General features: G+C 35.0%; 1 protein-coding gene across 2 annotated transcripts; it reads left to right on the top strand.

The window, feature by feature from the left end:
* Positions 1-173: 173 nt before the first annotated feature.
* LOC110108186 (non-lysosomal glucosylceramidase) lies at positions 174-25,925 on the top strand. Of its 2 annotated transcripts, none has more exons than XM_020838718.2 (20): positions 174-398; positions 1,932-2,020; positions 2,843-2,953; positions 3,212-3,268; positions 3,402-3,472; positions 8,878-8,977; positions 9,593-9,663; positions 9,822-9,922; positions 10,000-10,103; positions 10,181-10,234; positions 10,402-10,457; positions 10,616-10,654; positions 10,879-11,023; positions 15,059-15,240; positions 15,319-15,386; positions 20,954-21,026; positions 21,111-21,172; positions 21,247-22,171; positions 22,493-22,783; positions 25,311-25,925. In XM_020838718.2, exons 2-20 carry the CDS (start codon positions 1,946-1,948, stop codon positions 25,588-25,590), a joined length of 2,865 nt encoding a protein of 954 aa, XP_020694377.1. In that variant the 5' UTR covers positions 174-398; positions 1,932-1,945; the 3' UTR covers positions 25,591-25,925. The 2 variants fall into 2 exon arrangements, with proteins under 2 accessions (XP_020694377.1, XP_020694376.1); XM_020838717.2 differs by having other exon boundaries at positions 175-398; positions 1,910-2,020.
* The last annotated feature ends 1,768 nt before the right edge of the window (positions 25,926-27,693 follow it).

Raw genomic sequence — 27,693 nt, 5'->3', positions numbered from 1 at the left:
CATTATGAACCGATAGGTCAAATTTCATAATGTTTTTGGCTTCTCCTCGCGTGCACGTGCAATGAGAAGCGAGCGCCCCAAACATAATACAGCGTCCACGTGGCTTTGTCCAGCACTCCGATCGTCGCCACCTTGTCGCACACCCATACTTGCCACTGGATCACCGTCAAAACCACGGAGATGGCAGTTCCCGGCCACGGAAAACTGGAAAGCGACCCGTGGGGGCAAGTGGCTACAGCGATTGCCACACAATCTGCAGGCGGGTGACGGAATGAATTCGAAGAGCGCTCGCAATCTCGCGATTCAAGTGTTGACCTTTTTGGCTCTCAGTTGGGCGACGACATTGAATTCCCCGATCAGTTCCCAACTGAAAAATTTGCTTCCATGAACTGATTTAGGTTTGTGTCCATTGGCTCTGTCGAGAAGATTGCTTATTTTTTTTTTTCCGCTGAATGAATTTGAGCTGCAGTTAGATGTTTTTATATTGATTAAATGGGGTTGAGATTGGGAGCTTCGTATTTGAGGACCTGGTTTGCGTTTAGCATGGCATTTTTTTTTTTCATTCTAATCAAATTAAAAATCTTTTTGGTTGGGTCTGGATCAGTCTGCTCAATCGCTGGGTAACTTGGAGCACTTCTTGAGGATATTTGAGTGTCAACATTTCTGAATTTTTCAATGGGAATCGCTTTGGCTATGTGATGCCCATGAGTAAAGTTTATTTGTTCTTTATTGCATGGCTCTTGCAATTCCAAAGAACATTAGCATCCACGAATGAGGTACTAGATTTGTTAGATGGGTAACAGTCGAAACCTGATAGAGGGAGCCATAGGTAGCTTAAATTGGTTTATACTTGTGAAGCTGATAGGAAGAGTTGGAGTGTGGGATACAGACAGAGCGAAAGATGAAGGGAGTAGATGTGTACTGTTGTACGCAGTTTTTTTCATTAGTCATTAATGGTGTCCTTAGGATGAAGGAGGACAGAGAAAGGACAGACGAAGACAATTATGAATTTCACCTCTGAACATAGAACGAACCATGTAAATTTCTACTTGGCAAAAAGCATTAAACATTGTCTGCAGCAATGTTTGCATATATTGTGATTTTAAAGAAATATGCTTATTTTTGCTATTCATTTGGATAACTTGAATGTTGAAACGTGAGGTATGTTGGATCAGTTTTTTGAGGCAATCATTATATCACAGTTAGCCTCTCTTCTTTGTTACGGTTTGCTCTAAAAAATTTATAAGTTAGAATTATTATGCACATTAAAGATTTTAAAAATTTGAATTGATTGTTAAATGAAAATTTTAATGACATTTAGGCAACTTATAACTTGGTTATAATAGTTCATTAATTAATAACCCAAGTGCCATAAAATAGAACATAAGCGTTGACTATTTGTGGCACTTACTATTGCTCACATTTTTTGTTATGCTAAACAACATGGCGGTACCTCATCTTATAAATTAGAGAAAAAAGTATTTATTAATAACCTAAGTGCCATAAAAACGAACATAAACTTTGCCAATTTGTGTCACTAAATATTGCTCACATTGTTTGGTTATGCTAATCAACATGGTACCTCATCTAGGCATAAATTGGAAGATTGGTGGCTAGATGTTTAAAGACAATGATTTTTTTTTTTCTTGAATTTTAAATGTCTTTGTGTGTTACTAGTTGCATTTTGTGTGTGTTAGGCATGCAGGTTCTCCTGCTTTGGATATTGTTTTAACCTTTTTAGATTGGAAGTCAATTACTTATTTCGTCAAAACTAATTTTAGAAGAAATGAAACTATAAGACGAGTTTTCTATGTTTTAAAAGGAGGCAAATAAGCTTTCATGTTTTCGAGTTTCTTCATTCCCTCCTATTCTAATTGTTACCAAACATGCCATGGTATTTTCTTCTCAGATCATCTTCTTAGTGGTTTCAGCTACATAGATAAAGATGTCACAGGATGGATTTGATGGAGAGCTGGGCCATCTTCCTGATGGTTCTATCTTTGAGGCAGAAAAACCTTTGGTAAGTATTGCTGGTTCTTTATGGTTAGCAAGTGAGGACCTTTGGTCAAGAGGTCAGCTTACCATACAAATTGTTAAGTTTTGTAAATCAAGACGTTTAAAATCTTTTCCGTCAAAAGAAATCTGTTGTGATCTCCAGTCTTCTTATAAAAAATGGGGAAAAAAGAATACTGGTAATTTGAACTTGAAATAAACATATATTCATCTATAAATATGACAGTAAAATTGAGAAGCGACAAGATTATGCTGCTATTAAATAATATTAAATATTTAGCTAGATAGTTAAGAGTCCATGAAGTCACTTCTGAAGTTGTTTATTCACTTCTGAAGTTGTTTATTAAAAAACGTTATATAATGCAATCAAAACCTAATGATGACATAAAATGGTTATGCTGCTACTTTATGTACAACCTCTGGTATTATTTTGCTGCATAACTCTTTCTGGCCCTATTTTAGATTATATTTTACTTGTTCAGCTAGTTTTTATCACTTAACCTTATTCAGGTCAGTTTTCTCTCTGCAAATCCAATCATGCCATTCTCTTTGTGTGTTCTTATCATCTCTGCCTTCATGCCATTCTCTTTGTGTGTTCTTATCATCTCTGCCTTTACATGAATATAAAACACTACCATGGCAAATATTGGTGTTATAGTATTTGCAAGCTGGACTTGAGTTGCTACTTATTGCTTGGAGCTCTGTTAATTATTTTGACCAGCCCCTTTGAGGGTATAAGTAATTTCAAGCTATGATTATCAGCTTTACTCTAATAAACATGTTTGTGGATAAGCTTCATATAGGCAACTTTATTTACATATTGTTACAGGTTACGGCAGACCCTGCACAACCAGCTTTGCTAACATGGCAACGAAGTTTAAGAGACAATGAACAAGAGCCATCGGAGTTCCAGCTAACTGTTCGAGAGATACTACAATTGGTACCATTTAAACAATATTTTTTCCGGATAATTAAGATTTTCTTTTTTCCTATTTAGGAAAATATTGGTCATTTCCTTGGTATGCATCAGGATAATGATCAAAGTTCATTTAAAGTGGTTGCTGGCTTCCATATTTTTATAATGAAATCTACATAATAGATCTTGGCTAATTTATAGTTACCTTTAAGTGCTCATAACTCTCTGTTTATATTGAACTTTTTTTTTTTTTTCATTACTCTGTCATTTGACTCAATACAGGCTCATTTAGGAATTCGGCTTGGGCGGCATATTATAGAAGAAACTGCAAAAGGAAGGGTGCAGTATTTGTCACTTCTTCATACTTAATTATTTAATAATCAATTATATGTTGGATAGTTTAGACAAGATTTAGGCAGTTTAAATAGTTATATTCAATTTCATCATACCATTGTCTATTAATTTCATATAGGCCTCAATTATTGATCCTTTAAGAAGACGCATCGCTACATCATGTCATGGTGTTCCTTTAGGAGGAATTGGGTAGGCTAACATTCTCCTTTTTACATTTCTTTTCATCTTATTAGCTTGGATGCATTGATTTCAATAGTTGGAACTCTTAACTATATAATTTCTTTGAGAAATCATTGGGATAATTATTTTTGTGATGATAACATAAAGATATCTTGACATTTTTACTGTTATGAATCCTTTTCTGGCTCCACTTGTTCGGCCTTCTTATATTTGCTTGTAATTTTTCACGTCATGCTATTCTTGACTTGGAGGGAGGAAAGCATGGATTATGTATGCTATTAAAGACTGTTTCTTCTGAATAGATCAACAATAGGGTATATGTCATTAGTGAGGCCATGAAGTAACAGTTACACTATATTGTCATTCACCATACAATGCTTTTCTTTCTAAATGCCATTATTTTCTCATGGCCGGATTTGAAGTATAGCAGAGTGAATATTAATTTTGAGATCTGCCATTTTTTGAAAAACCACCAAATCTAGTTTCCATACATAGATGGTTTGAACACGGATAGGTAGAAAATGAGCCAATTAGATTAATAGATCAATAAGGTCTTAAAAGATTAGGATGAAAAAGTAGCATATATAAGATAATATGGATAAAAGTTCTTAAAAAAGTGAAGGTAGAAAATGAGCCAATTAGATCAATAAGGACTTGAAGGATTAGGATGCAAAAATAGCAGATCTATAAGATAACATGGATAAAAGTTGTTAAAAAACTGTCACGACTCGGCCTTGTCGGCTCCAATTAACGAGGCAAGAATAGATGGTTGAACGGTGATTTAAATTTTCAATCAATTTAAAATTATCTGTGGGCTCCGAAAATTCGGCCCCGGCCTCCCCGCTTTTCTTTTTATTCGGCGAGGGAGTTTTAACTGAATAAGTTCCGAGGTAAATTTTGGAAGGCAGATGGGTTTGTAGATAAGACACTACTCAGAGATTTTGCCCTCATATTGTGAGGACTTTATGATCTGAGTTCTGGTTTCCTATAGGCGCAAACCCCTATAGTTAATTACCCCTCCCGATCACGAGAGAGAACTTTCGATTAAGGCTAGTCGCCAATCTGATACGTATATAATACGTATTATCTGGCATATAGTAGCAGCAATGGGCATTTGATGTTAGATAATTGGAGAGTTTGGAAGATTTGATATTTAAAATAGGAAATTTCACCACATTGCACTTAAAGCGGATGGTGGGGGAATGGATGATAGAACCGATCAAGATCCCATGGTTCCGTCGTCCCGGTCCATCGTGGTCCCTGGTCTACTTAGTCAGAGGAGGTAGTTGACCCAACCTGACAGAAAGATCCTTGTCGGCAGCCATGGGTTGCTTCGTTCAAGGGTACCTTGTAGATCTGGGTTGGATATTTGTCTAAGGGGACAAATTTGAATCCTCTTTAGCTAACAGAGGGCTTTGTGCCCTATCAATCATATTCTATTGATTCATATCTCAAGGATTTGATGCCAATAAGGAACGTAACGATGCTGGCCATAACCGGTATTTCGTGGTGCCATTTGACGGCAAAACCACTTGGTTCAGAGGGCCCCGGGTCATAACCGTTTACCTGCAGTGCCTTTTGGCAGCAAAACTGTCGGTTAGAGAACACGTACCATGTCCTTACTTGCAGGAGATTGTTTGAGAATAGATTCTAGTGATATTTTCGACTAGACATTTAGCTCTTTGTGAGTTGAAGTAATTTTTAATTTGTCCACCTCGGCAAACTGTTGCAAAGGATGGATGGATTTTGCTTTAAGTGTTGATGGATTTATTTCAATTTTAAATATCTTGGAGATTTTGGGATTTTGAAATATTTGGGTGTTTGGAGTGGCATTTTGAAATATTTGTGAATGGACTTTCGATATTTTGGAGGCATTTGAAATTATTTGTGAACCCCTCCGGTTGAGATAAACATTCAACACGACCATTATTGGGGTGTTTGGGGTTATTTTTATTTAAAGCTTGAACCTTGTCGACCACTTGTTGATAGGGGATCGGGTTTCGTAGGCTTTATGTCTTTGTTAGTAAATTCTCTCGATTATAGGCCTTGAAGGCCTAATATGAATGCATTAAAACAAATACCCCGGTCGTCACAACCGTGTATTTGTTTGAAGGTTCGAACCCTGTCGACTCCTATTGATCCGTATAGAAGGATCGGGTTCGAACAATAATCCACTTATTGGCCCGCGCAGCATCCCTTGACTAGGGCTGTCAATTCGGGTCAACCCGCCGGGTTCGGGTCGAACCCGACTCGACCCGTATATAAATGGGTCAACCCGAACCCGACCTGTTTTTACAAACGGGTCGGACATTTCAACCCGGACCCGACCCGGCCGGGTTGCAGCGTTCTTCCAATCTCTCTCTTTTTTTTTTCAAATTTGGCAAACGTGCTCTCAAAATTGATCCCACCTTGAAGGGACGGCTGTGCAGAAACTTGATAAAGTTCCAACAACTAGTGTTGATACTTTCCTTCATCTTGTAAAACACGCAAAGCAGGACTGCAGGAGAGTCAGAAGCAGCAGCTTGAGCTGCACGGAGCACGTGAAACAGATCCTTGCCTAAAAGGCTAAAAATGATCTCATTGGGCGGAGCAAGGATATGGAGTGGCTGAGGAATCCATCAAATGAGCATCGGGGAACTCATTTGTACAGAAACATTTCTTTATTTTTTTAAATTAAATGGGTTTTCGGGTTGACCCGGTAACCCGCCGGGTCAACCCGACCCGACCCGTTTTATCAAACGAGTCAAATCTGTGAACCCGAACCCGACCCGTTTATCAAACGGGTCGGGTCCAACCTGGATTTTCCAGGTCGGGTTGTCGTGTCGTGTCAAATATTGACACCCCTACCCTAGACGTCACGTGTGTGCCAATAACACGCTCGTCGGGGCCCATGCGGGTGTTTGGGGACATTTTATAATTGAATCCTGTCTACTCTTTTTTATCTGCTTAGGAGGATCGAGTTCAAATTTAATAACCTGCGTAACATCCCTAAACGTCACGTGTGTAACAATAACACGCTCGCCGGGCCCATGCGGATTTTATAATCATTTTTACCCTTTTTAGTGTACCTATGTGTATACAAACTACAGTGCACGTTTGGGGGTACTTTGAAGGTATTTGTAGACGCCTTCTGTCCGCTTGCATAGAAGTTGCGGATCCGGTGGCGTGGTGTAGCAGCTTCTGAATAGAGTTGTTCGCTGCTTCATACAGGTAGATTGTTGTGCACTACTTGTTGCTTTCTGCAAGTGGATCATAGTGTACTAACGAATCTCCTGCTTTGGATCGTAGGAGCTTTCACTTGTCGTATTCTTCATACATTTTGTTGTGGTCTTTGGTCTTTTCAGTGCATCCGCTACTGCTGCATGTAGGTAGGTAGATGTCTTCTTTCACACACTGAAATTGATTTCAGGATACTGCATTTACTGAAGTCTTTCTACATCTACCCGGCCATAAATGGCATGTTATACATACATCCGTATTCGTAGAAAGATTGTATGTATTGCAGATCTTCTGATGTTATAGAAGGGCCTTCGCATTTATCACAATTCTTCTATATTTTGTATATGAAGGATCTTCTACAACATCTTGAAGGAGTTTCCATTTGTTGTACTTATTCATCCATATTTGTAGGCGGGATATTGGGTGTATAACAAACTTCCTACAGTAATTCATAGGCACTTGCATTTGTTGAATTCCACCTGGCTTTGCTTGCATGGTCAACATAAATTTGCACACCAACTATCATCATTGGTAGGAAATTTAACTGCCAGGGATTTTGTATAATTCGTTTGCAACCAAACTATACATTCCTTCTAATTTTCTTTGCTTGTTGAGTTCAACTTATCTGTTTGTAATAGATTCATAGTTCTCACTTACATTTGAACTGCAAGGTATTACTACCTCCACTTTGGTGAGTCGTAATCTCTTGTAGGTGATAGAAGCATTCGTTCTTCCCTTTGTTATAGTGGACTATATGAATACCCTGACACTTGTTGCATGCTTCTTGTAGATCTGTTCAAGCCAATCAATTTTGCATGAACCTTTACTATCATTTGTGAGTGAATGATTCTACGACCTACATTGTCTTTGAACACAACTTTTAGTCTACAAGGGACTTACATGTGGATGACAATCTCAACATACCTTTTGCATCAATTGTTTGACATTGTGTTTCAACACAAGTTTCCTATTCATATGAATGGATGATATCTTATATATGAATTGATTCATTAATCTCACATAATCAATTATGAAAGAAATGTCTCACATATGAATTACAATATTCATTAAAGTAGCCTTGTGTATCTATTTGTAATTTAGATTACACATTCTTATCAACCAAAGGTGGCATTTGAGTCCATATCCAAGTTCAAGCTTCTTTATACTCGTTTGAACTTGAGTCCACAAGTCTTCTATTTATCCCCGCGTTAGTGCATTCTCCGTGTAAACCAAACCCACTCAAAACTGAGTGAAAAAGGAAATCTGCGGATGCAAGGGTAGGAAGTGTGTGCAGGAATCGCAGAAGATCAATGAACGGGAGGACGGATGGTGCAAGTTCATGCGTGGGAAGAGCTGCGAGAGGTGCGGCGTCGGGACACGTTCGCATGAGACAGGCAGAGGCGGGACGAGAGCCGTTCGTGCTTGGAGCAGGCGGAGGCGTTTGTTCGCTCCTATGTGCGGGGGTCGTTCATTCGCTCGCATGTGCGGGAGCCAGACGTAACAGCCTCCCGACGCAAGACCTCCTTAGTGACGAGAGCACAAGAGCTTCGACACCGTCGGGTCGGACATGAGGTTAGCGCTAAGGAGTCCTCCGCTTATGCCTCCACCGAGTTCCTCCACTAAAGGCTAGTGTCGGGTTGGACAACGACGCAGGAGAGCATATGTAGTATGTGAGGATCATTCACATGTGGTCGTTCCCATTGCTTCAAGGTATGTCTTTTCACTTCTGGTTGATTTGGCCACTCCGTGCAGGAACCTAGAGCCGCAGGATAGCTGGACCATCTTGTGCGAGAACCTAGAGCTGCAAGGTGTGTCATCTATTGGGGGCAATGGGTTGATTTTACTTTACTCTGTATACACCCAACCAAATAGAAAAAACAGTCCCCTCGCATTTACTTTATATAGAATTAAACAACCTTAAAATATTTACTTTCCACTGCATTTATTTTACAACCAACCAAATAGCCACTTATGCAAAATAGGTGTTTTGCAGAATAAATGAAAAATGATGATTAATAAAATCAAAATACCTGCACTAAGGATAATGATGATGTTGTTTATAGCCTCTTTTTTTTTTTTAAAACACCGATGGCATACACTATTCTCTCAACTCCTTTTTGTAAAAGCAGTAATGATATCACTGATATTGACTTTAATGCTTATCCGTTCTTTTAATTGCAAGCTTCAACTCTCAGTGCAGGTAGTATAGGAAGAAGCTACAAAGGTGATTTTCAGCGTTGGCAATTGTTCCCTGGAGTTTGTGAAGCTAAGCCTGTCTTAGCAAATCAATTTTCTGTGAGTTCAGCTCGTTGAAAAAAAAATGTCTGCTGATGAAGCTCTTTTAAATTTTCATTTTTTTTTTCAGTTGTTGTTTTGGTATTGTGTTTCAAACAATATTATTCTAGAAGGGATAAAATTAATATGAATTTATTATTTGAGTAATATTTGTGCATTTCTTTTATTGTTATTCTCTTTGTATGACATGACCATGTATCTTATCAATAAGCCTGTTGTTACATAGAAATCAAAATGACAAATTTTCATCTTTTCTTTGGAGTCTTTTGAGTAATTTTTGTGGTTATTCAAATTAGCGAAACAATCCCTTTCCTCACCTGTGTAATGCATCATTATATCGGTGCCAATTTCAGGTTTGCTTGTTATGCCCATGTTTTATCAGTGTTAAATTGCCAAATTTTATTCATATCTGGCAAAAACGGAAATCAGCTATTAAATTCTTATCACTTTCGGGTTAGACCTCTTGTGTTTTGACTTGTTTTCTCTCCAACAAATTTGTCTGAATTATTTTCCTTATGTACAACCAAAATAAACTGATACGCCTTAATCCTCATGATTCTTACAAATAAATTTTCTTTACAAACTGATATTATATATTGCTGATAAATTCTATAGGCTTTCATTTCGCGCCAAGATGGAAATAGGTACTCCACTGTTTTGTCCCTGGGCGGTCCTGACATACTCAAGTAAGTGAAACAAACAGCTAAGGTATTCCAATTACTTGCCTTGTAGTTGTAATCTGTTGTATTTAGCTGGACTTTTTTTTGGTTCTGCAATGTTTTGTTTGCTAACATTATATAATCGATTATCATAGTATTTATTATCTTAAACCGTTGTTATACAGATCAAGTTCACAGTCGGGAATCGGATCTTGGGATTGGAATCTCAATGGGCAGAAATCTACCTATCATGCTCTATACCCGAGGTCTTGGACAATATATGATGGTAATGCCAATACATAGTGATATTTTCCCCTCATATTCTTCAGTGATGAATTGTGGGTGATGGTCCTGTCCATGCAGGTGAACCTGATCCAGATCTAAAAATAACTTGTCGTCAGATTTCACCCTTTATTCCCCACAATTATCAACAAAGTAGCCTACCCGTGGCGGTATTTACGTTCACGGTAGTTACTTATGTTGCCTTTATAGTATACTAAAATAAGATGGACTTCCCTTAAGTGGCAATTTCTGAAATTTTCAGCTCAACAATATGGGAAAATCTGCTGCTAAAGTTACTTTGCTTTTTACATGGGCTGTAAGTTCACATGCTAAAATTGTTTCTCCGTAGAAGTATTCAGTTTGTTCCTTTGGTGTTTAATCCTTCGTATGTGCTGATTATTATTATCATTTTGCTATCTCAATCATTTTGGTTGCATAATTTTTATGGAAAGGTGGAAACTTCATATATCTTGATTTAACCAGAATTCTGTAGGTGGGAACTCCGAGTTCTCTGGGTATCACTCTAATTCGAAAATGATGTAAGAACCTGATATAATAGAATTTTTAAGCTAAACCATTATCAAAACTAACTTGATCTGGGAATTTTCTGCAATTCATAATTGTTATATTGTAATTTTAACTTTATAATCATTTTCAAATTGAGTTTATACTGACTTGCATTTTTTATACATTTCAGTGAGAAAGATGGGGTACATGGGGTCCTCCTACATCACAAGTAAGTTAAAAAACTGTGTTCAACAATATTAATATGATTATTTTTATCGTTATCTCATAAAGAAATTGGTCCACCATTTGTCCATTTTATTCGTTGTTGGAATGCTGGTGTAGGAGGAATACTATACATAAAATTTACGTAGTTGCAATAAAATATCACGTTCATGTCTCTAGTTTACCTTTGTTTTATTTTGCTACTTGAAAAAATCTTATATATGAATGCAGAACAATAAACGGGCAATCTCCAGTGACATTTGCAATAGCAGCACAAGAAACAGCAGATGTTCATGTCTCCGACTGTCCGCACTTTGTGATATCGGGGAAATCTGATTCTTTCACTGCAAGAGAAATGTGGCATGCAATCAGAGAGGTCTGTTTATCAAATAATTTTTTTCATTCTCCTCTTTGGGATAAATACTTAATTAGATCATGAGTGAATGAAATGTGATACACAAGCCTTTGCTTCAGTAGCAATGTTCATAATTTGGGTGATTTCAGTTTTTTCTTGTTAAGACAATCATTCTGCTCACAATCATTACATTTCTTTTTTCCTTTGTTTTCAATTTTTAATATTTATCAAAGCTTTTAAAAATCGGGTCTCACATCAAATCGAAAAATTGAGAGGTTCAAGATTCAATTGTTTGATTGAGGTTGAACCGGATGATGTAATAAATATTATAATTATTTAAGCAAAAAATAAATGATATAATAATCATACAATTATATAAATTTGCGACTAAAGATAAATTTAGTTCACATAAACTTATAACTTTAATATAAATTATTACTAATTTATGTTAATTTTAATATAAATAATCATAAATTATTGTAAATATATGCTATGTATTTAAATAAATTTAAAGTCATAAATCATATACTAAATTCACATTATAATATTGCATATATAAATCATTCATGTTAATTTATTTATAATTAATAAATATATAAAATTAATTTTTAATAATATATATTTAAAAATAAAGAATAAAATAGGTAAATAATTAAATATAATTAACCAACAAAATAATTACGGTAGAATCTATGAAAAATAACTAAAAATATTCCTATTTTAAGATTTGATCTTCATATGCAAATCCGATGACTCAATGGTAGAACCTATTTATTGCACAACTCAAATGAAACTATTAGATTGAATTCCTTATCATATTTATGACCATTAAAATCTAACTTGAAGCAGGGCTTATGGGGTCAACACCCCCCATTAGAGATATTTGCTTCCCAGTGTAAGTGGGCTGCTCCAAAGAGATAACAAAAGAATCTATGTTGACCCTACACTATTTTAGGACACACTTAGCCCATTGACTTCTTATTGTCAGATGTTGGAAACAAATTCTGTTGGTAGATTGATTGTTTCCATGGAATCCAAGTGGGTTTCCTCAACAAAGAACCACTTGGCATAGAGGAGAAGCCTGGTCGGAATGAATTGCCAAGGGGGTGACTTCCCAGGAAGGAAGGAAATCAGCTAGTGGCTAACCTGAAGAATTTGTTGAGAAGGGAGACCTCATGGGATAGGTTTGGACTGGGCATTGAAAGAGGAGATGTCATAGGGGAATTTACCAAAGGAGAGAATTCTCAAGAAAATTCAATGACTATAGGTGACCTCTTGAGACAAGGGGATGTCGATTAATGGTTGCCCTGACAAAGGTCATCTAGAAAAAAGAGTTTTTGGGTCAACTCACCGAGGAGGAGTCTTTTTGGGACATTTACTGACTAGACTTGGAGAAGAGAGACATCTTTGCAAGTCGTTGAGAAGGGTGACTTCTTTAGATGGCAAGATGTCGGCTAAGGCTGGCTAGAATGACTGAGGTCAGCTTAGGAGAGTCGCCGAGTGCCAAGAAGGATAGATTTATGAGAGTTAAATCATTGATAGATATGATTTCTTGGAGAGGGATGTTGACCAATTGTCTGTCATAATATATCGCCAACAAGAGGTGACTTCCTGGGATGAGATGTCTAGGAGAGAGTTTTACAGGATAAGCTATCGACAGGTGTTGAGAAGGGTAGGGTTCTTGGGAGATTGCCAAAATTGTGCTGAGAGGCCAAGAGTTCGTTTTGGTGTCTAGGTGAAGTTGGGAGGTCTGACTTGGTAGAATTTCAGGTGGGTGTCTTTAGTTGATCCCAAGAAGATCTTGGCTCTAGAGAGAACCATCTAGGATGGATCCCCTGTGATATTTAATGAGAGTCAGGATTTTGATTAAGGACTTCAAAAGTTCAATGTGAGGTCAATAGAAGCATGCATTTCAGTTCTCTTTTGTGTGTAAGATTCAGTTATAAATTTCATATAATTTTTTTGGGCTTGTTGCTCATCCTATTATATTTTGACGTTTATTTGATTTTAGGGAGCATAAGGAACTGAAGGAGTAGGACTAATCTTTTATTGTTTACCAATTGGATGTCCGTATTTTAAATATATAATGACATCTTTTGTAGATCTTTTTGATGGTTTACAAATGATTCTTTTGATTGAATAATACAATCAAGATATTAGAAGTATAAGCTTCCTTTTATATCCTATAATGGCTATTAGTGACTCTCTCGAAAATCTAAGAAGGGTTGTCAAATCTTTCAAAAAGATTTTGGTTATTTGAGGTGCGCTCTTATACGGTATACTAGGAGTTCTATAGTATCAACCAAAGTGAATTGAGGTAATCCTCATCTACGGAAATTTAGCTCACCCGTGTATTGAACCTATTTGGTTGGAGTGTGACATCACACCTTATAAATATACCCCTAATCCTTTTCTAGTTACTCATCTCTATGGGGCACTGTTTGTAACACCCCACAATACCCTTGACTAGTACTGTAGAGTGTAACAGTTAAAACATATCATTTTCTTTCCATAAAGTTTTTGGAAACAGATAACCACTTGCATAATTATACGAAGTATCTCATAAACCTTCATGAATACATTAACTAAAGTACTTAACATTTTTAAACATCCACAACCTAGTTATAGAGCCACTAAAGAACATCCAAACAAAATTTTTCAATTGAGTGTTTACATACCCTTAGCTAATCCTTACAAACATATATAGAAATAACATATAACATTGAGGTACTTGAAATCTAATCAGCAGCAACGTTATCTTTTTCTTTACCTGTAGAACAGCCAGAAGAAAGTTCTGGTGAGCTATGAGGCTCACATAAGCTATGCAAACTTAAATAACAATAAAAATGAATTGATAAAATGAAATACAATACTGAGCTAATCATTTCACCAACTTATCATTATTTGAAAAGCATCAAAACATCATATTGAACATCATCTTTTATGTCATTAGAGATATATATTGAATATTTAATCTTTTAAAAGATTTGGCTATACTTTAACATTTTCAATGGAGCCCAGATAAATCTGGCATTATCACCATTGAATTTCATAGAGGTCCCTTTTGCCTCTTTAGGGGTCCCTTTTGCCCCACCTGCTATGCAGGTATCCATTTCCTTGGGGTCCCTTTCCTCCTCTCCATAATAACTCTTAAGGATGTGTTATCTCTCGTCATCTGCATGGTAGCTAAGTGCTTTCTATCTATACTTATATCATCTCAATTTTTCTTGTTTTTTTTTTCTTTGCTGATTGCTAGTACTAATGTAAATTAAAATGTTTCTTTGATGGTGGTACATCACTTCACTGTTTGCAGTTTTCTTCTTAATTCATTCCTCGGTAAACTATTTTTAGAATGCCCGTAATATCAATTGATATTAAAACTTCTCACATTTTGTCAACCTTGGCTTCAGTGCAATACTATTAATTCATCAGCTGAAATTCATGAATGTTGTACCATAATGCTTGTCCCTTTGGATATGTACCTTTAATAGCACGGTTTTATGTTTTAGTGGTTTCGATTTGGTTTTGTTTTGGTTTTGTTGGTTTTGGAATGGCTTCGGTTGAAAATGATTCGATGCTTGTTAATATTTTTTATTTTGACTTGTTATGGAATTTTCGATTAAGTTTTGAATGAAACTCAAGGGTTTCACCTATTAAATTTCATTTGTTGCAATTTGAATCCCATTTAGATAAATTCTTTTAGTTTTACACCTTTAATATAACTTTTATGATATTTCATAATTACAAAGCAACAAAACTGTAGCTAATATTAATTCCCAAAACTGATGGAACATTTGAAACTTCAGAAACAAAGTATTTCATGATGGGGCTGAATTTAAAACTAAAATCAAGTTAAAAACTTGCATTATGTTAATCTTTTTTAAACATCTTTATTCTTATTTCAAATTAGTAATTCGATAGTTCATAATTTTGCATTGCATATGCTCTGGAAAGTGCGAGTGAAATATAATTAATAGAAAATTATCATATTTTATTATCCAAATTTCTAGTTTTTTAAGACTTCATAAATAACTTTTTATATCTTTCTCTTACCAGCATGGGACCTTTGACCACATTGGTTCCACAGAAAATCCAATTTATTCAGAACCAGGTTCATCTATTGGAGCAGCTGTATCAGCGTCATCGACGGTTCCTCCTAGAGCTGTCCGCACTGTCACATTTGCTTTGGCATGGGCATGCCCAGAAATAAATTTTCCCAGTGGAAAATCTTATCATCGGTGAGTGGATTTGCCTCAACGCCAAATTTCAGTAGAAACTAAACGTTTTCCTATCATAACATTTTGTTTGTATTACAGACGTTATACCAAATTTTATGGCACTGATGGAGGTGCAGCTGCACGTCTAGTTCATGATGCTATCATGGGTAACTACAGATCTATAACGCAAGCTTCATATGTTCATTTAGTTAAGATAATTTTTTTCTGACAATTCTGTTAGTGTTCTAAATTTGATTATTGATATTTGTTGTTCTTTATTTTTAACAACACATCAAACCTTTATCCCACTGTGGGAACGGCTATATAAATCCTTTTTTCTCCATTTTGTCGTATTAAAAGTCAAATTCTTGTTTAAATCTAATAGAGAAACATCATTTCTAATATTTTCTAACCAAATCTTTTTAGGTCCGCCTCTACCTTTCTTAACATAAGTCAAATCTAATACCTCTACTTTCCTAATTGGGTCATTGGAAGGCCGCCATTTTATGTGACCAAACCATCTAAGACGACTCTCTCTCATTTTATTTCTACTGGAGCTACTCCAACCTTTTCATAGCATGAAATGGTTGAGGATATAGAACATATGGACTTGTAGATGGCATCCACCTATGTACAAATATGAGTTGTTCTTACATTCTGCATGGTTGTCGCAATGAAATGGTTCTGCGAATTCTGCATGGTTGTAGCAATGAAATGCTTAGGCGCACATCTAGTGTGGGCTTGCTATAGGTTTTTTCCTGTTCCCAGATTAAATGTTCTCCATAAATGGATGCCATATTTCCAGTAGGAATGTTGTGTACTTCCAAAAGTAAAAGAAGTAAATGCTTAGAAAAAGCGGGGAGAAATATGTAGTGTATGCTTCAAAGCCTTAGGTGAAGGATCTGGAGCTAGAAAGCAATCTCACTCATGGAGGCGATTACCATATTCGAGAACTAGAAAGCTCTCTATTGCTACAAACAAGCGCCGCCGAAAACTCCTAGTTTATACCAATTAGCGGACAAGCGAGGTGCCAAGGTGAGCCTGCTGGAGCATCATCAGAAGAATCAAAATTTTCTATGTAGGTTCATGAAGTCAGTTGAGGTCACTAAAGAAATTTCAAATATAAGAACAATTTGAAATTAAAGAGGGAAGCCTTGATCTAGAAGGATTTGGACATTCATTATCTTCAAAGATGATGTTTATTACATTTGTATACCAATATAAAAGGCACGAGAGAAATAATCAGCCACCTTTTCTCTCTGCTAATATTCTATATGAAGAATGTTCCCAAGCATTAAAATCCATTTATTTGGATTATTCAAAAGGAGAAGTGGATAAGAATGAGTTCAGATTTCAAGAAAAAATTAGTGAATTGGTTTAAAATTAAATAACTTCAACTATGAGAATTGGATAAGAATGAGTTCAGCTTTAAGTTGGTTAACTATCACTTTCAGGCATACCAATGATTTCTTCCTAATTGCAAGGATGATATCTTTCTAATGTCATGACCCAGCCTGATAAGCTCGAGTAAACGAGGAGAGAACGGATGTCGGACGAAAATTAAAATCTAATTCCGATATCATCACGTAAATATTAACATATCTAACATCCAAACAATTATAAAGAGCCACTAAAACTTCCACAACACAAAAGATTTTATTTCATCATATAAAATTACACAAGTGGATCATAAACTAAACATTTGAGATCCACTTCAAAATGTGACATAAAAATAAATACAACAAAAGAACCTGTCTCCCGTGGTAACCCTATGCTGGTAGGTATACTGCTACATATCTGCCATCCTTAAACAGTGGTTCTCCTGAAAACATCCCAAAGGGAGTGAACTAACACTCAACAGGTAACAAGTAATTCTACCAAACTCAATTACAATGTAACAATGTTGTTGACCTCTACCAGTAAATCCCACGAATCCGGCTGAAATGGCGCATACCTCGGACTGTCGAATCCGCGATATCTGCCTGAAATCTCGCCGAAAAGTACTGTACATGCAGCGCCGTTTACGTCGATTCCCGAAAATCCTTCGCAGGCCTCGATCCTTGCCTTCTCCGCGTCTATAAAACGAAAGGGAGCTCTCACACACGACATTTCTAAAATCCATCGCAAGCCTCTCTTCGACTCTCGACTCCCTCCTCAATCCCGCTCTCACTCTCTCCCGTCCCCTTTCGCTGCTCCGACGACGTTCCTTTATTGAAGGATCGGAAGTTACGATATTGAAGGATTGGAAGTTACGATAGTTTGATCGGGAGCTGCAACGAGAGCTCGCGGCTGTGAAGACGACTCTCTCCCTTCGCACGCTTCTCGGCTAGATCCCGATCTCCAAGTGCCGAGCTCCTTCCCCCCATCTTCGACGTCCCTTCCATGTCGGATCGAAGGCTCCGACCTTCCGATCGGAACCAGCGACAGGAGTCGCTCACTGTGAGGGGCTGTTCGACTTTGCTCCTCCGACTTTTTTTCCCTTCTTGTGTGATCGGAGAAACGACGGGAGCTCGCCTGTGAAGGTAACTTTCTCCCCTCTCACGCGCTGCCATGGCCAAATCCCGTAAACCTCCCGAACAGAGAGAGAGAGAGAGGGAGGAGAAGAGGTTAATTAGTTTTAATTAAAGTTAATATAATTGATTTTAATTAAAACTAATATTAATTAGTTTTAATTAAAATTAATGTTTATTAATTTTAATTAATTTTATTAATTATAATTATTTAGAGTTAATGTTAAATTAATTTTAATTAAAAATTATTTTTAATTAATTATAATTTTACAATGTTAATGTGAAAATCCTTTTAAAATTAGGATTTGAATGAGAAACATTTAGTAAGTATAATGTTATATATATATATATATATATATATATATATATATATAAAATAATAATAAAGAAAAAATATATATAAAGATTTTCAAGCAAGTGTCGAAGACCCCGAGCCCTAAGTATAAGTTTGACACTAAAACATGCTCCTAAAACTAAGGCTAAAAAAACTCTCCAAAATATTAACAAACTCCAAAACTCCTGTCCGAGCTCTCCAATGCTCCAAGCAAGCTGCTACAGGTACAAAGCTCCAAATACCTGCAAGTAAGAAATAAAGTTGATTAGTACTTAATTTAAACGATTGAAACAAAGAAAAAGCAGAGTACTGAAACAACTGCTAAAACAAGAAAAGTCTAAGTGTTGAGCTAAACTAAAATACTGAAAGAAAAGTAGGGTATTGAAAGAAAAGTAGGGTACTGGAAGAAAAGCAGGTATTGAAAGAAATATGATAGGAAACATTTGAAGATTTGAAGTAAATCCTATCAATTTCAGAAAATCAGCGAGAAACTCTTCCAAACTCCAAAATAAAACTAGAAAAACAGTAATTTTATTGCATGAATCAAATAGATCGGAAGAAAACAACAAGATAAAAGTGATTCTCTATTCGAGAGGAGGATCGATCTCTCCAAATCTCTAGACGAATCTAGAGCCCAAAACCTAAACCTAAGAGATCCCAAAATCAGCCAAATTTTGCCCTAACCCTTGGAAAACAAAATATTTAATGCATACAAATCAAAATGAAATACTTATGGGAAGTTCCTCTAGCTATCTATATTCGCTAAGAATTTTTCCATAATTTTTGGAGGTTTTCTTAATAATAAGCTACGTTTTCATCATTAAATAATTAAAAAATAACATAAATTTTAGATTAATTCAAAATAATTATAAATTTTTATCCGATGTTCTTGAAGTTATCCCTAACTTTAGAGAATCATTTTATAATTTTTTAACATCATTTAAATCTAAAAAAAATAACAAACTCTTGAGTTAATGATAAGATAAAATAATCTAAAAATTAGAAAATTCAATAATAATTCAAGAAAAATCAAAGTAATACCAAATAAATTTTTTATGAACTCACAAAATTATAGGAAGTAATAAACCAAATAATTTTTAAGCTCGTCAACTTTAAAATGAAATTTGCTCTCATAAACCCCTAAATAAAATCCTTAATAATAAAATATCATAAACATATTTAATTGCCTCTGAGACACTCTAAAGTTTCATCTCATCGCTTGGGTGAGTTTTATACCTTGTTATATTTAGGATACTTTAAATAAGAAGGTCCACCTTAGGGTAAATGATATGCATTTGATGTACTTTTTAAAATCTTAAAATAAAAATGAAATTTAAACCCTTAAAAGTTAAATAAAAAGATTTTAAACCATTAAGAACTCAAATTTAAATCACCTCAGGATCATTTGATAAATTTAAAATTAAAAAATGAAATGTCAAACAAATAATAAAATGGTACTCTCACAGATTAGCATACACTAGGTGATGGATAGGATACCAGTTTTAGATTTTTAGGGTAGGTTGTTTTTTTGTTTCATTTTTTTCTGATGTTTTGTTACATACTATTTTATATTTTATTGCATCAGAATATTCTAATTCAATAATTCGAAATTTGAATAAAAAAAATACAATTTGATTGCAAAATTTGATCCGAAACTGAAATTTGAACTTAATTGTAAAACCTGACCAAAAATCAAAATTGGATCATCATTTAAAACTTGATTAACAACCAAAATCACAACTTGATTTATAACCAAAGTCAGAACTAGTATGCCACACAGAACATGCATGCTTGATTTTAGGAAAGCCTGTGTTTTTTTTTTTTTTTTGTTATGATAGATTTTTTCTGAATAAACTTTTCTATAAAATAAAGAATAAAATCAAATCAAATAGAAACTACATCAAAGAATTCAAAAAATAAAAAATAAAAAGAGAGAAAAAGCTCCTAAGGACTTGCATCTATTTTTATGGTCGTGCTGTTTGACTTGTTAAGTTGTAAGTCTCATTTTTAAAATAAAAACAACCTAGCTTATCTTTATTGCATCAAGATTTTGATATCAAGGTTTTGAAGTGACTAGGTAGGTTTAGCTGATAGTCATCCCATGCAGGATTGTAAGTCCGATAAAATTGAGCTTGCTTAAACCCTTGATATAGTTGAAAGTTGGAAGTTCCTTGCATTTCATTTGACTTAGGTTTGAGCTACTACTTGTATAGTACTTTTTATCTTAGTTTTAGGATCCAAAGTTGATAGTTTCTCATTTGCTTCTTAATAAGTTCTCACACCTGGATCTTTTCTCATTCATATTGATGAAATGCAAACCCCAAAATTTTAATAAAAAGAACTACTCAAATAATAAATTTAAACTTTAAAATTTTAAAGTCTAATATAGGATAATTTGGAGTATTTATGGGCTTCTCATAATCCAATGTCTATTTCAATTTTGAACTAATACCATTTAAAATTTTAAAAGAATATCCTTCTTCAAACTTTGAAATCATAGAAATATTTTCACTAGTATTCTTAGAAGATCATTTCTCTTGGATATAGTTAACCATAAGAGCTTGCTTTTATTGGAAGAAAATACCACCATAATAAAAGAAATACTATCCTACTTAAATTAGGTAGGAGAAAGTTTATAGAAACATAAATATTTTTAAAAGAAAATTTTATTTTTGTTTTCAAATCCATTGTAGAAATAGTTCTTGCCCTTCTGATAACTAATGATAGCCTTTGTTAGCACTCTGATTATTAATGCCAGTATAATTGTCTTCTTTAACTTGGGGGAAATTATCAAATGTAATTGTCTAACCCCCAGAATTTCATGTTTGTCTTACTTTGTTTCATAAGCATTCTTTAATAACCTGTTAAGTCCTTGTCTTCATTTCACTAGACCACAGGTTTTGGGAATCCCAAATCGATGAATGGCAAAGACCTATTCTGCAAAATAATGAACTTCCAGAATGGTATAAATTGTAATTTTGTTGTTGGAATTGGCCACAGTTTCTTTTACCAGAATGCTTTAAAGTTTCTCAAATTTCTTTTTTCAGGTATCCTATCACACTCTTCAATGAGCTATACTATCTTAATGCTGGAGGAACCATTTGGATAGGTATTAAGAATATTTTGTGCAAGATCAATGATTATGGTTTTCCTAAGATGCAAACTGAACACGTCCTGTTACAGATGGGTTGCCACCTGTGCAGAGCTTAGCAACAATTGAGGAAAGAAAGTTTTCTCTTGATATATCAAATCCAGTTGTTGAAACTTTAAGAAAGCCTATCCCTCAAAATAACACTTCACTTGATATCCTTGATAGGATGGCATCTACACTTGAAAAAATTAATACCCCTATTGCCTCAAATTCTGCTTTTGGTACATCATTGCTCCAAGGAGAAGAGAATATTGGCCAGTTACTCTATCTTGAAGGCATTGAATATTATATGTGGAACACATATGACGTGCATTTCTACTCATCTTTTGCGCTTATCATGCTTTTTCCGAAGCTTGAGCTCAGCATTCAAAGAGACTTTGCTGCTGCTGTGACAATGCATGACCCTGAGAAAATAAAGATGATGTATGATGGCAAGTGGGTTTCAAGGAAGGTTCTTGGTGCAGTTCCTCATGATCTTGGATTGTGCGACCCTTGGTTCAAAGTTAATGCTTATATTCTTCATGATACAAATAGGTGGAAGGACTTGAATCCTAAATTTGTTCTACAAGTTTATAGAGATACAATTGTCACAGGTGACAAGTCCTTTGCACGAGCGGTTTGGCCTTCAGTATATATTGCAATGGCTTATATGGATCAATTTGATAAGGATGGAGATGAAATGATTGAGAATGAGGGCTTCCCTGATCAGACCTATGATGTTTGGTCAGTTAATGGTGTTAGTGCATATAGTGGGGGTTTATGGGTGGCTGCCCTGCAGGCTGCTTCTGCCATGGCACATGAAATTGGTGATAAAGCTGCAGAGCAATTATTCTGGAATAAGTTTCAGAAGGCTAAGACTGTCTACGAGAAGCTTTGGAATGGTTCCTACTTCAATTATGATAGTAGTGGTGGCAAGATAAGCTCATCAATTCAGGCAGATCAACTGGCTGGACAATGGTATTTTAGAAAACTTTGTTTTTTTCTACTTTTTTCTGAGATACTTAAAAGATAAATTTCAGATCTATCTTTCCGGATGAATAAGTTTAGGAGTTAACTCGCACTGTCTTCAATCTTGGAATTTAACTTGCCGTATTATCTCTACTATTTCATACTTTTTTTTAATCTTGTGTTTGTTACTGAAGCTCGAGTCTTTTAATCCTAGCTAGATGGTAAGATCCCGTAAATAAAGCAATCTAACAATAAATCATGCTATCTCCATTAAAAATAGTTCTTTTATATGGCTTCCATGCATAAACTCAAGTAATTGCTCATTTTCAGGTACTCCAGAGCATGTGGTTTATCTCCAATAGTTGATGAGAAGAAAGCCAGCACTGCACTTGAGAAAGTTTATAATTTCAATGTTCTGAAATACAAAAATGGCAAGAGGGGTGCTGTTAATGGGATGAGACCTGATGGCAGTTTTGATATGTCTGCAATGCAATCAAGAGAGATATGGTCCGGTGTTACATATGCTGTTGCTGCAACTATGATTCAGGAAGGCATGACAGAAGCTGGATTTAAAACAGCACAAGGAGTTTATGAAGCTGCATGGTCCAAGGAAGGACTTGGGTAAGTTCTACTAATCTTGAGACTACTTATGTCGTTCTTTATTTTAATATGAGGATTTATGTCTCGTAAAAGCTTTTTACCATGCAGAACAATCTATATATGGCTTGGGGTTCTAGTCTTATAGAGGTCATGGGCGTGCTTGGGCCAAGAGAATCTTCCATGGACATTTTCTTGAAATTATAGAGACCTCGGTTTGGCCATTCCTACCACCTTCAGTTTTTGGAGAGTTGGTTAAAAGCCTAAGATCCTACACTTTGTACTGGAGTAGGTTATAGATCGAGTCCTTGCAGTATGTGTGTGTGGGAGGGGCACTGTTTAGCTTGAAGACTGAGGCTTCGTTTGTGACGGCTTTCTTATTGCTTCTTAAAGCAGTTTTTTAGTAGAAAATTTTTATTTTTTTACTAAAAAGTTGCAATAAGCAGTAAAAAAACCATTCCAAACGAAGCTTGAGTTGCCCTTCCTTCCTCGTTGGGGGTGGGGGATATTTCCATGCAGATGGACTTGAGTTAGTCACTTTTGTATTTCAAGATGCTAGTTTGTGTATTCAACTAGGAAAAGTATGGGTTAAGCCATTCATACTGCTTCTTTAATGCATAAAAATAAATTTCAGCAAACCAACATGAAAGAGTCATCCATTACAACTCATATATTAGAGAATTTTGTTGTCCTGAGCTAGGTTGGTTTTATCTCTTATCATTAGACATGTAAGATTCAGATTAATGGAACTTACCTGAAAAAAAGAAGCTTCCAGACACAGGAAGTTACAGCAAGCATTGGTAGGAAAAGTATTATCTTCTACCTTACAGTAATCAGCTCTAGGAAATAGTAAATATACAAGAAGGTTAAGATAGTTTGTTACACATCAATGATATAGATAACCCGAGCAGACATCTAACGGATGGAAGGAAATCAGACTGAAGAACAGAGGTGCTCCACTAGTGGATCACTGAGCCGGAAATTGATATAAGACAATGAATTTATCTTACACTCTTATTACTTATCATTCTGAACCCTTTTGGATGCTTACAAACTTTCTCTCCTCACTTGCTATGGGAGAAGATTACTTTCTATTATCACTAAGAATAATACCAACTAGGTGTTATTGATACATGAGATGGCAAATCAGTGCATTTTTAAGGTGATCAATTTAACTTTTGGTAAAATTTAGGCTTCATTTGGGACGGCTTTTTTACTGCTTCTTAAAGCAGCTTTCTAATATAAAAATTTTAATTTTTATACTAAAAAATTATTTAAAGAAGCAGTAAGAAAGCTATACCAAACGAAGTCTTAATGTGTGGTACACTTGACGAAGCATAGGAAGGGCATGGAGTCATGGAAATGGATATGATTGTGTCCCTAAAAATGTCATATGATATGGTCAGGAAGAATCAATAAGAACGAACTTCATATAATTTGACGAAGTATTTATATAGATAAAGGAAAGAGGTGAATGAAGTCCTGACACTTAAGAAAAGCAATTAGGATAGGAACAGCAGAGTAGGGGTGCTGTGGACAAAGTTGTAATAATATAGAAGGGGTGTTGTGGAACAATTATTAGGTTAGGTGACCTGACGTAGCTCTACGTTCGGACGCCAATAACATGTCGCCACGTGCTCTTACTCTTTACCGCGCGGCCTGACGATTTGACCCGGACCGGAACCCGGGATTGCTATGTTCACGTATTGCTCGGTATTGCTAGATATTACTCGGTATTGCTAGGTATTGCTTGTCAATAATGAGAAATACCGCTCTGTGAAGAGCAATACCGAGAAATACCTAGAAAAACTCGGTATTGCTCGGTAAACTCGGTATTGCTCGGTATTGGTAGGTATTGCTCGGTATTGGTTTTCACATAATGGTATTTCTCGTTATTGCCGAGTAAAATCGACCAATACCTAGCAATACCGAGCAATACCGGGTCGTCATGAATTTAAAATACGCATGTGTGGCATACCCACTATTCGCCGGGTCGGGTCCGCGGTATTGTGCCTACTACGTGGCGCTATATCAGTGGTGACCGAACGTAGAGCTACGTCAGGTCATCGGACCAAATAAAAGTTCATTGTGGACAGAGGAGGGAAGCTAAGATAGGGAAATACTTTGCTAGTGATTAGACTAAGGCTTCATTTGGGACGGCTTCCTTACTACTTCTTAAAGCGATTTTCTAGTTCAAAAATTAAAATTTGAATACTAGAAAGCTGTTTTAAGAAGCAGTAAGAAAGCCGTCTCAAACGAAGCCTAAATGCTACACCACTTTTTCTTCCATCTGCTGCGCTTTATTGCAGGTGGAGCTGCTATAAATGCCAACTTTGCAAACCATACCCCATGATACATGGTATACATGCAATGAGGATATTAGATTATTCTTCTCAAATTACAGCCTTTTGAAGATAAACTCTTTCACACTTAAGCTTTAGATGATTCCACTGCCGATAGAATTTGAAGATATTCAAAGTATCACTCAGTCTAAAGATAATATTGGTTCTGCTGTTGCGGTGCTTACTGGTTGCCAATTCCATGATTACAGGTACTCGTTCCAGACTCCGGAAGCCTGGAACAATAAGGAAGAATACAGATCTCTTTGCTACATGCGTCCTCTTGCCATCTGGGCGATGCAATGGGCCTTGTCTCCACCAAAGCTACACAAGGAGCTTGCAGTAGATACAGTTGGAGGAGATGCTCTTATGAATCACCAGTTAACGTTCGGTAAAGTCGCAAAGCTCTTAAGATTGCCTACTGAGGAGGCTTCTAAGAGCTTTCTACGCGTTATCTATGAGATCACCTGCAGCAGGCTGAGGCCCTCATGATTTTGGAGCTTAACCACTTATAAGGCTTCGTTTGGGACGGCTTTCTTACTGTTTCTTAAAGCAGCTTTCTAGTTCAAAATTTTTAATTTTTGTATTAAGAACCTGTTTTAAGAAGCAATGAGAAAGCCGTCACAAACGAAGTTTAAGATCTGTGGAAGGATCTGCATCGTAGTGGCTGGAGAAGTTTATTACTTCACATCGCAAATTCGTGCCGCACATTTTATGATTTATTGCCCACTATTAAAAAAAAAAAAACTTATAGAACTGTTGAAACTTCTGTTTTTAGATTATTTATGATCCATTAATTATTTCGAAGTTGAACAGTTTATGCTGAATTCCCTTTCCGTTGATTCATGCCTGGCCCTGTTTTATGGCTCCTAAGAAAATCCATTTATATGATATTTTTTTTTTACATAATAAGGAACATGTTTATGTTTTGGATGCTGTAGCTATTCTCTTATGTTCTCATCTGTAGTTTTGCGATGGCTTTGATGTTCTTTTGTAGGCAATCGTTAATTTAAACTGTAATTCTTTAGTGTGGTGATTTATGTTATAAATTTTAATCCTTTATAGAATTTATGTTCAATATACAACATACATTAAAAATAATTATTACCAATGTTGGAAATTGTTTTTCTTTTATTCTGTATATAGGGTGAACTTCAAAGTAATTACCCTGCTACTACTTGTATATAATCAATTTAGGCTTCGTTTGGGACAGCTTTCTTATTGTTTTTAAAGCAGTTTTTTAGAAATTTTTTTAAAAAAATTATACTAAAAAATTTCTTTAAAAAATAATAAAAAAGTTGTCCCAAACGAAGCTTTTTAAAACAATTTTTTAGTACAAAAGTTTTTAATTCAAAAAATTTTTATACTAAGAATTTTTTGTATTAGAAGGCTGTTTTAAAAAGTTGTTCCAAATGAAGTCTAAGTCTCAAAGCATCATGTAGCTTTTTAGTTGAGTACTATATAAAATTGATTCAAAATGACTTTTTTTTTATTAAAAATAGAATCAATTTTGTATTTATGAAAGATTAATTTAATATCATAATTATAATTCGAGATATTATTTTTATCAGTTTTGTATTGTTGAGGGATTAAATTGGAACAATGTGATATTTTGAAATTAAATTGGCCATACATGAATAGTTTGGAGATTATATTGAGATTGTTTAGAGAATTTATAAATTAATTGTGGTAAAGTGTTCTAGAAATTTTAATAAATTTTTATACTAAAAATTGCTTTAAGAAATAATAAAAAAGTTGTCCCAAACGACTCTTTTTTTAAAAAAATTTAGAATTAAAAATTTTTATACTAAGAAATTTTTGTATCATAAGGTTGTTTTAAAAAGTTGTTCCAAATGAAATCTAAGTCTCAAAGCATCATGTAGCTTTTTAGTTGAGTACTATATAAAATTGATTCAAAATGATTTTTTTTTTATTAAAAATATAATCAATTTTGTATAAATTAAAGATTAATTTAATATCATAATTATAATTTGAGAGATTATTTTTATCAATTTTGTATTGTTGAGGGATTAAATTGGAATAATGTGATATTTTGAAATTAAATTGGCCATACGTGAATAGTTTGGAGATTATATTGAGATTGTTTAGAGAATTTATTAATTAATTGTGGTAAGTTTTAAGATATTATAATTGCTTTAAAAGTGTACATGATGATTTTTAAATTCAAATTAATCAAAAATGGTAATTACTCAAACTAATAATTATGATCATTTTATTTGTGATTGTGTCTTAAATTCAAATTAATTAATTTTTTTTTCAATCAATGGTTAATTGTTTTTAATGAGGCTTAATTGAGTAATTAGTAATATGCAAAAATCTAGGCTTAGTAATTAATTAACACACTAGTGCTTTTTAATGATAAGTATTCATGTCCTTCAATAAATTGATATAATCCATTGTTTGGGGACTAAATTGGACCAAGGTTGGTTAAGCTAGATTTAAAAGTTAATAATAATATTGGAAGGTCCTATTGATTTTAGGGGAAATTATTAGATGAAATTAAATTAAATATCCAAATGTTATTTGCAAATGTATTTTTATCTATTGATGAATTAATTTGTATTTTTCTATTTT

The sequence above is a fragment of the Dendrobium catenatum genome, unplaced genomic scaffold (assembly GCF_001605985.2).
Source record: "Dendrobium catenatum unplaced genomic scaffold, ASM160598v2 fragScaff_scaffold_1574, whole genome shotgun sequence".
Taxonomy (NCBI): Eukaryota; Viridiplantae; Streptophyta; class Magnoliopsida; order Asparagales; family Orchidaceae; genus Dendrobium; species Dendrobium catenatum.
Note: the sequence above shows the minus strand (reverse complement) of the source record. Positions and strands in the feature narration are given on the sequence as shown.

Coding starts and splice junctions, on each gene's coding strand:
- LOC110108186 (XM_020838718.2), top strand. CDS start 1,946: ATGTCACAGGATGGATTTGATGGAGAGCTGGGCCATCTTCCTGATGGT. Junction 2,021..2,842: donor TTGAGGCAGAAAAACCTTTG/GTAAGTATTGCT, acceptor ATATTGTTACAG/GTTACGGCAGACCCTGCACA. Junction 3,269..3,401: donor AAGAAACTGCAAAAGGAAGG/GTGCAGTATTTG, acceptor AATTTCATATAG/GCCTCAATTATTGATCCTTT.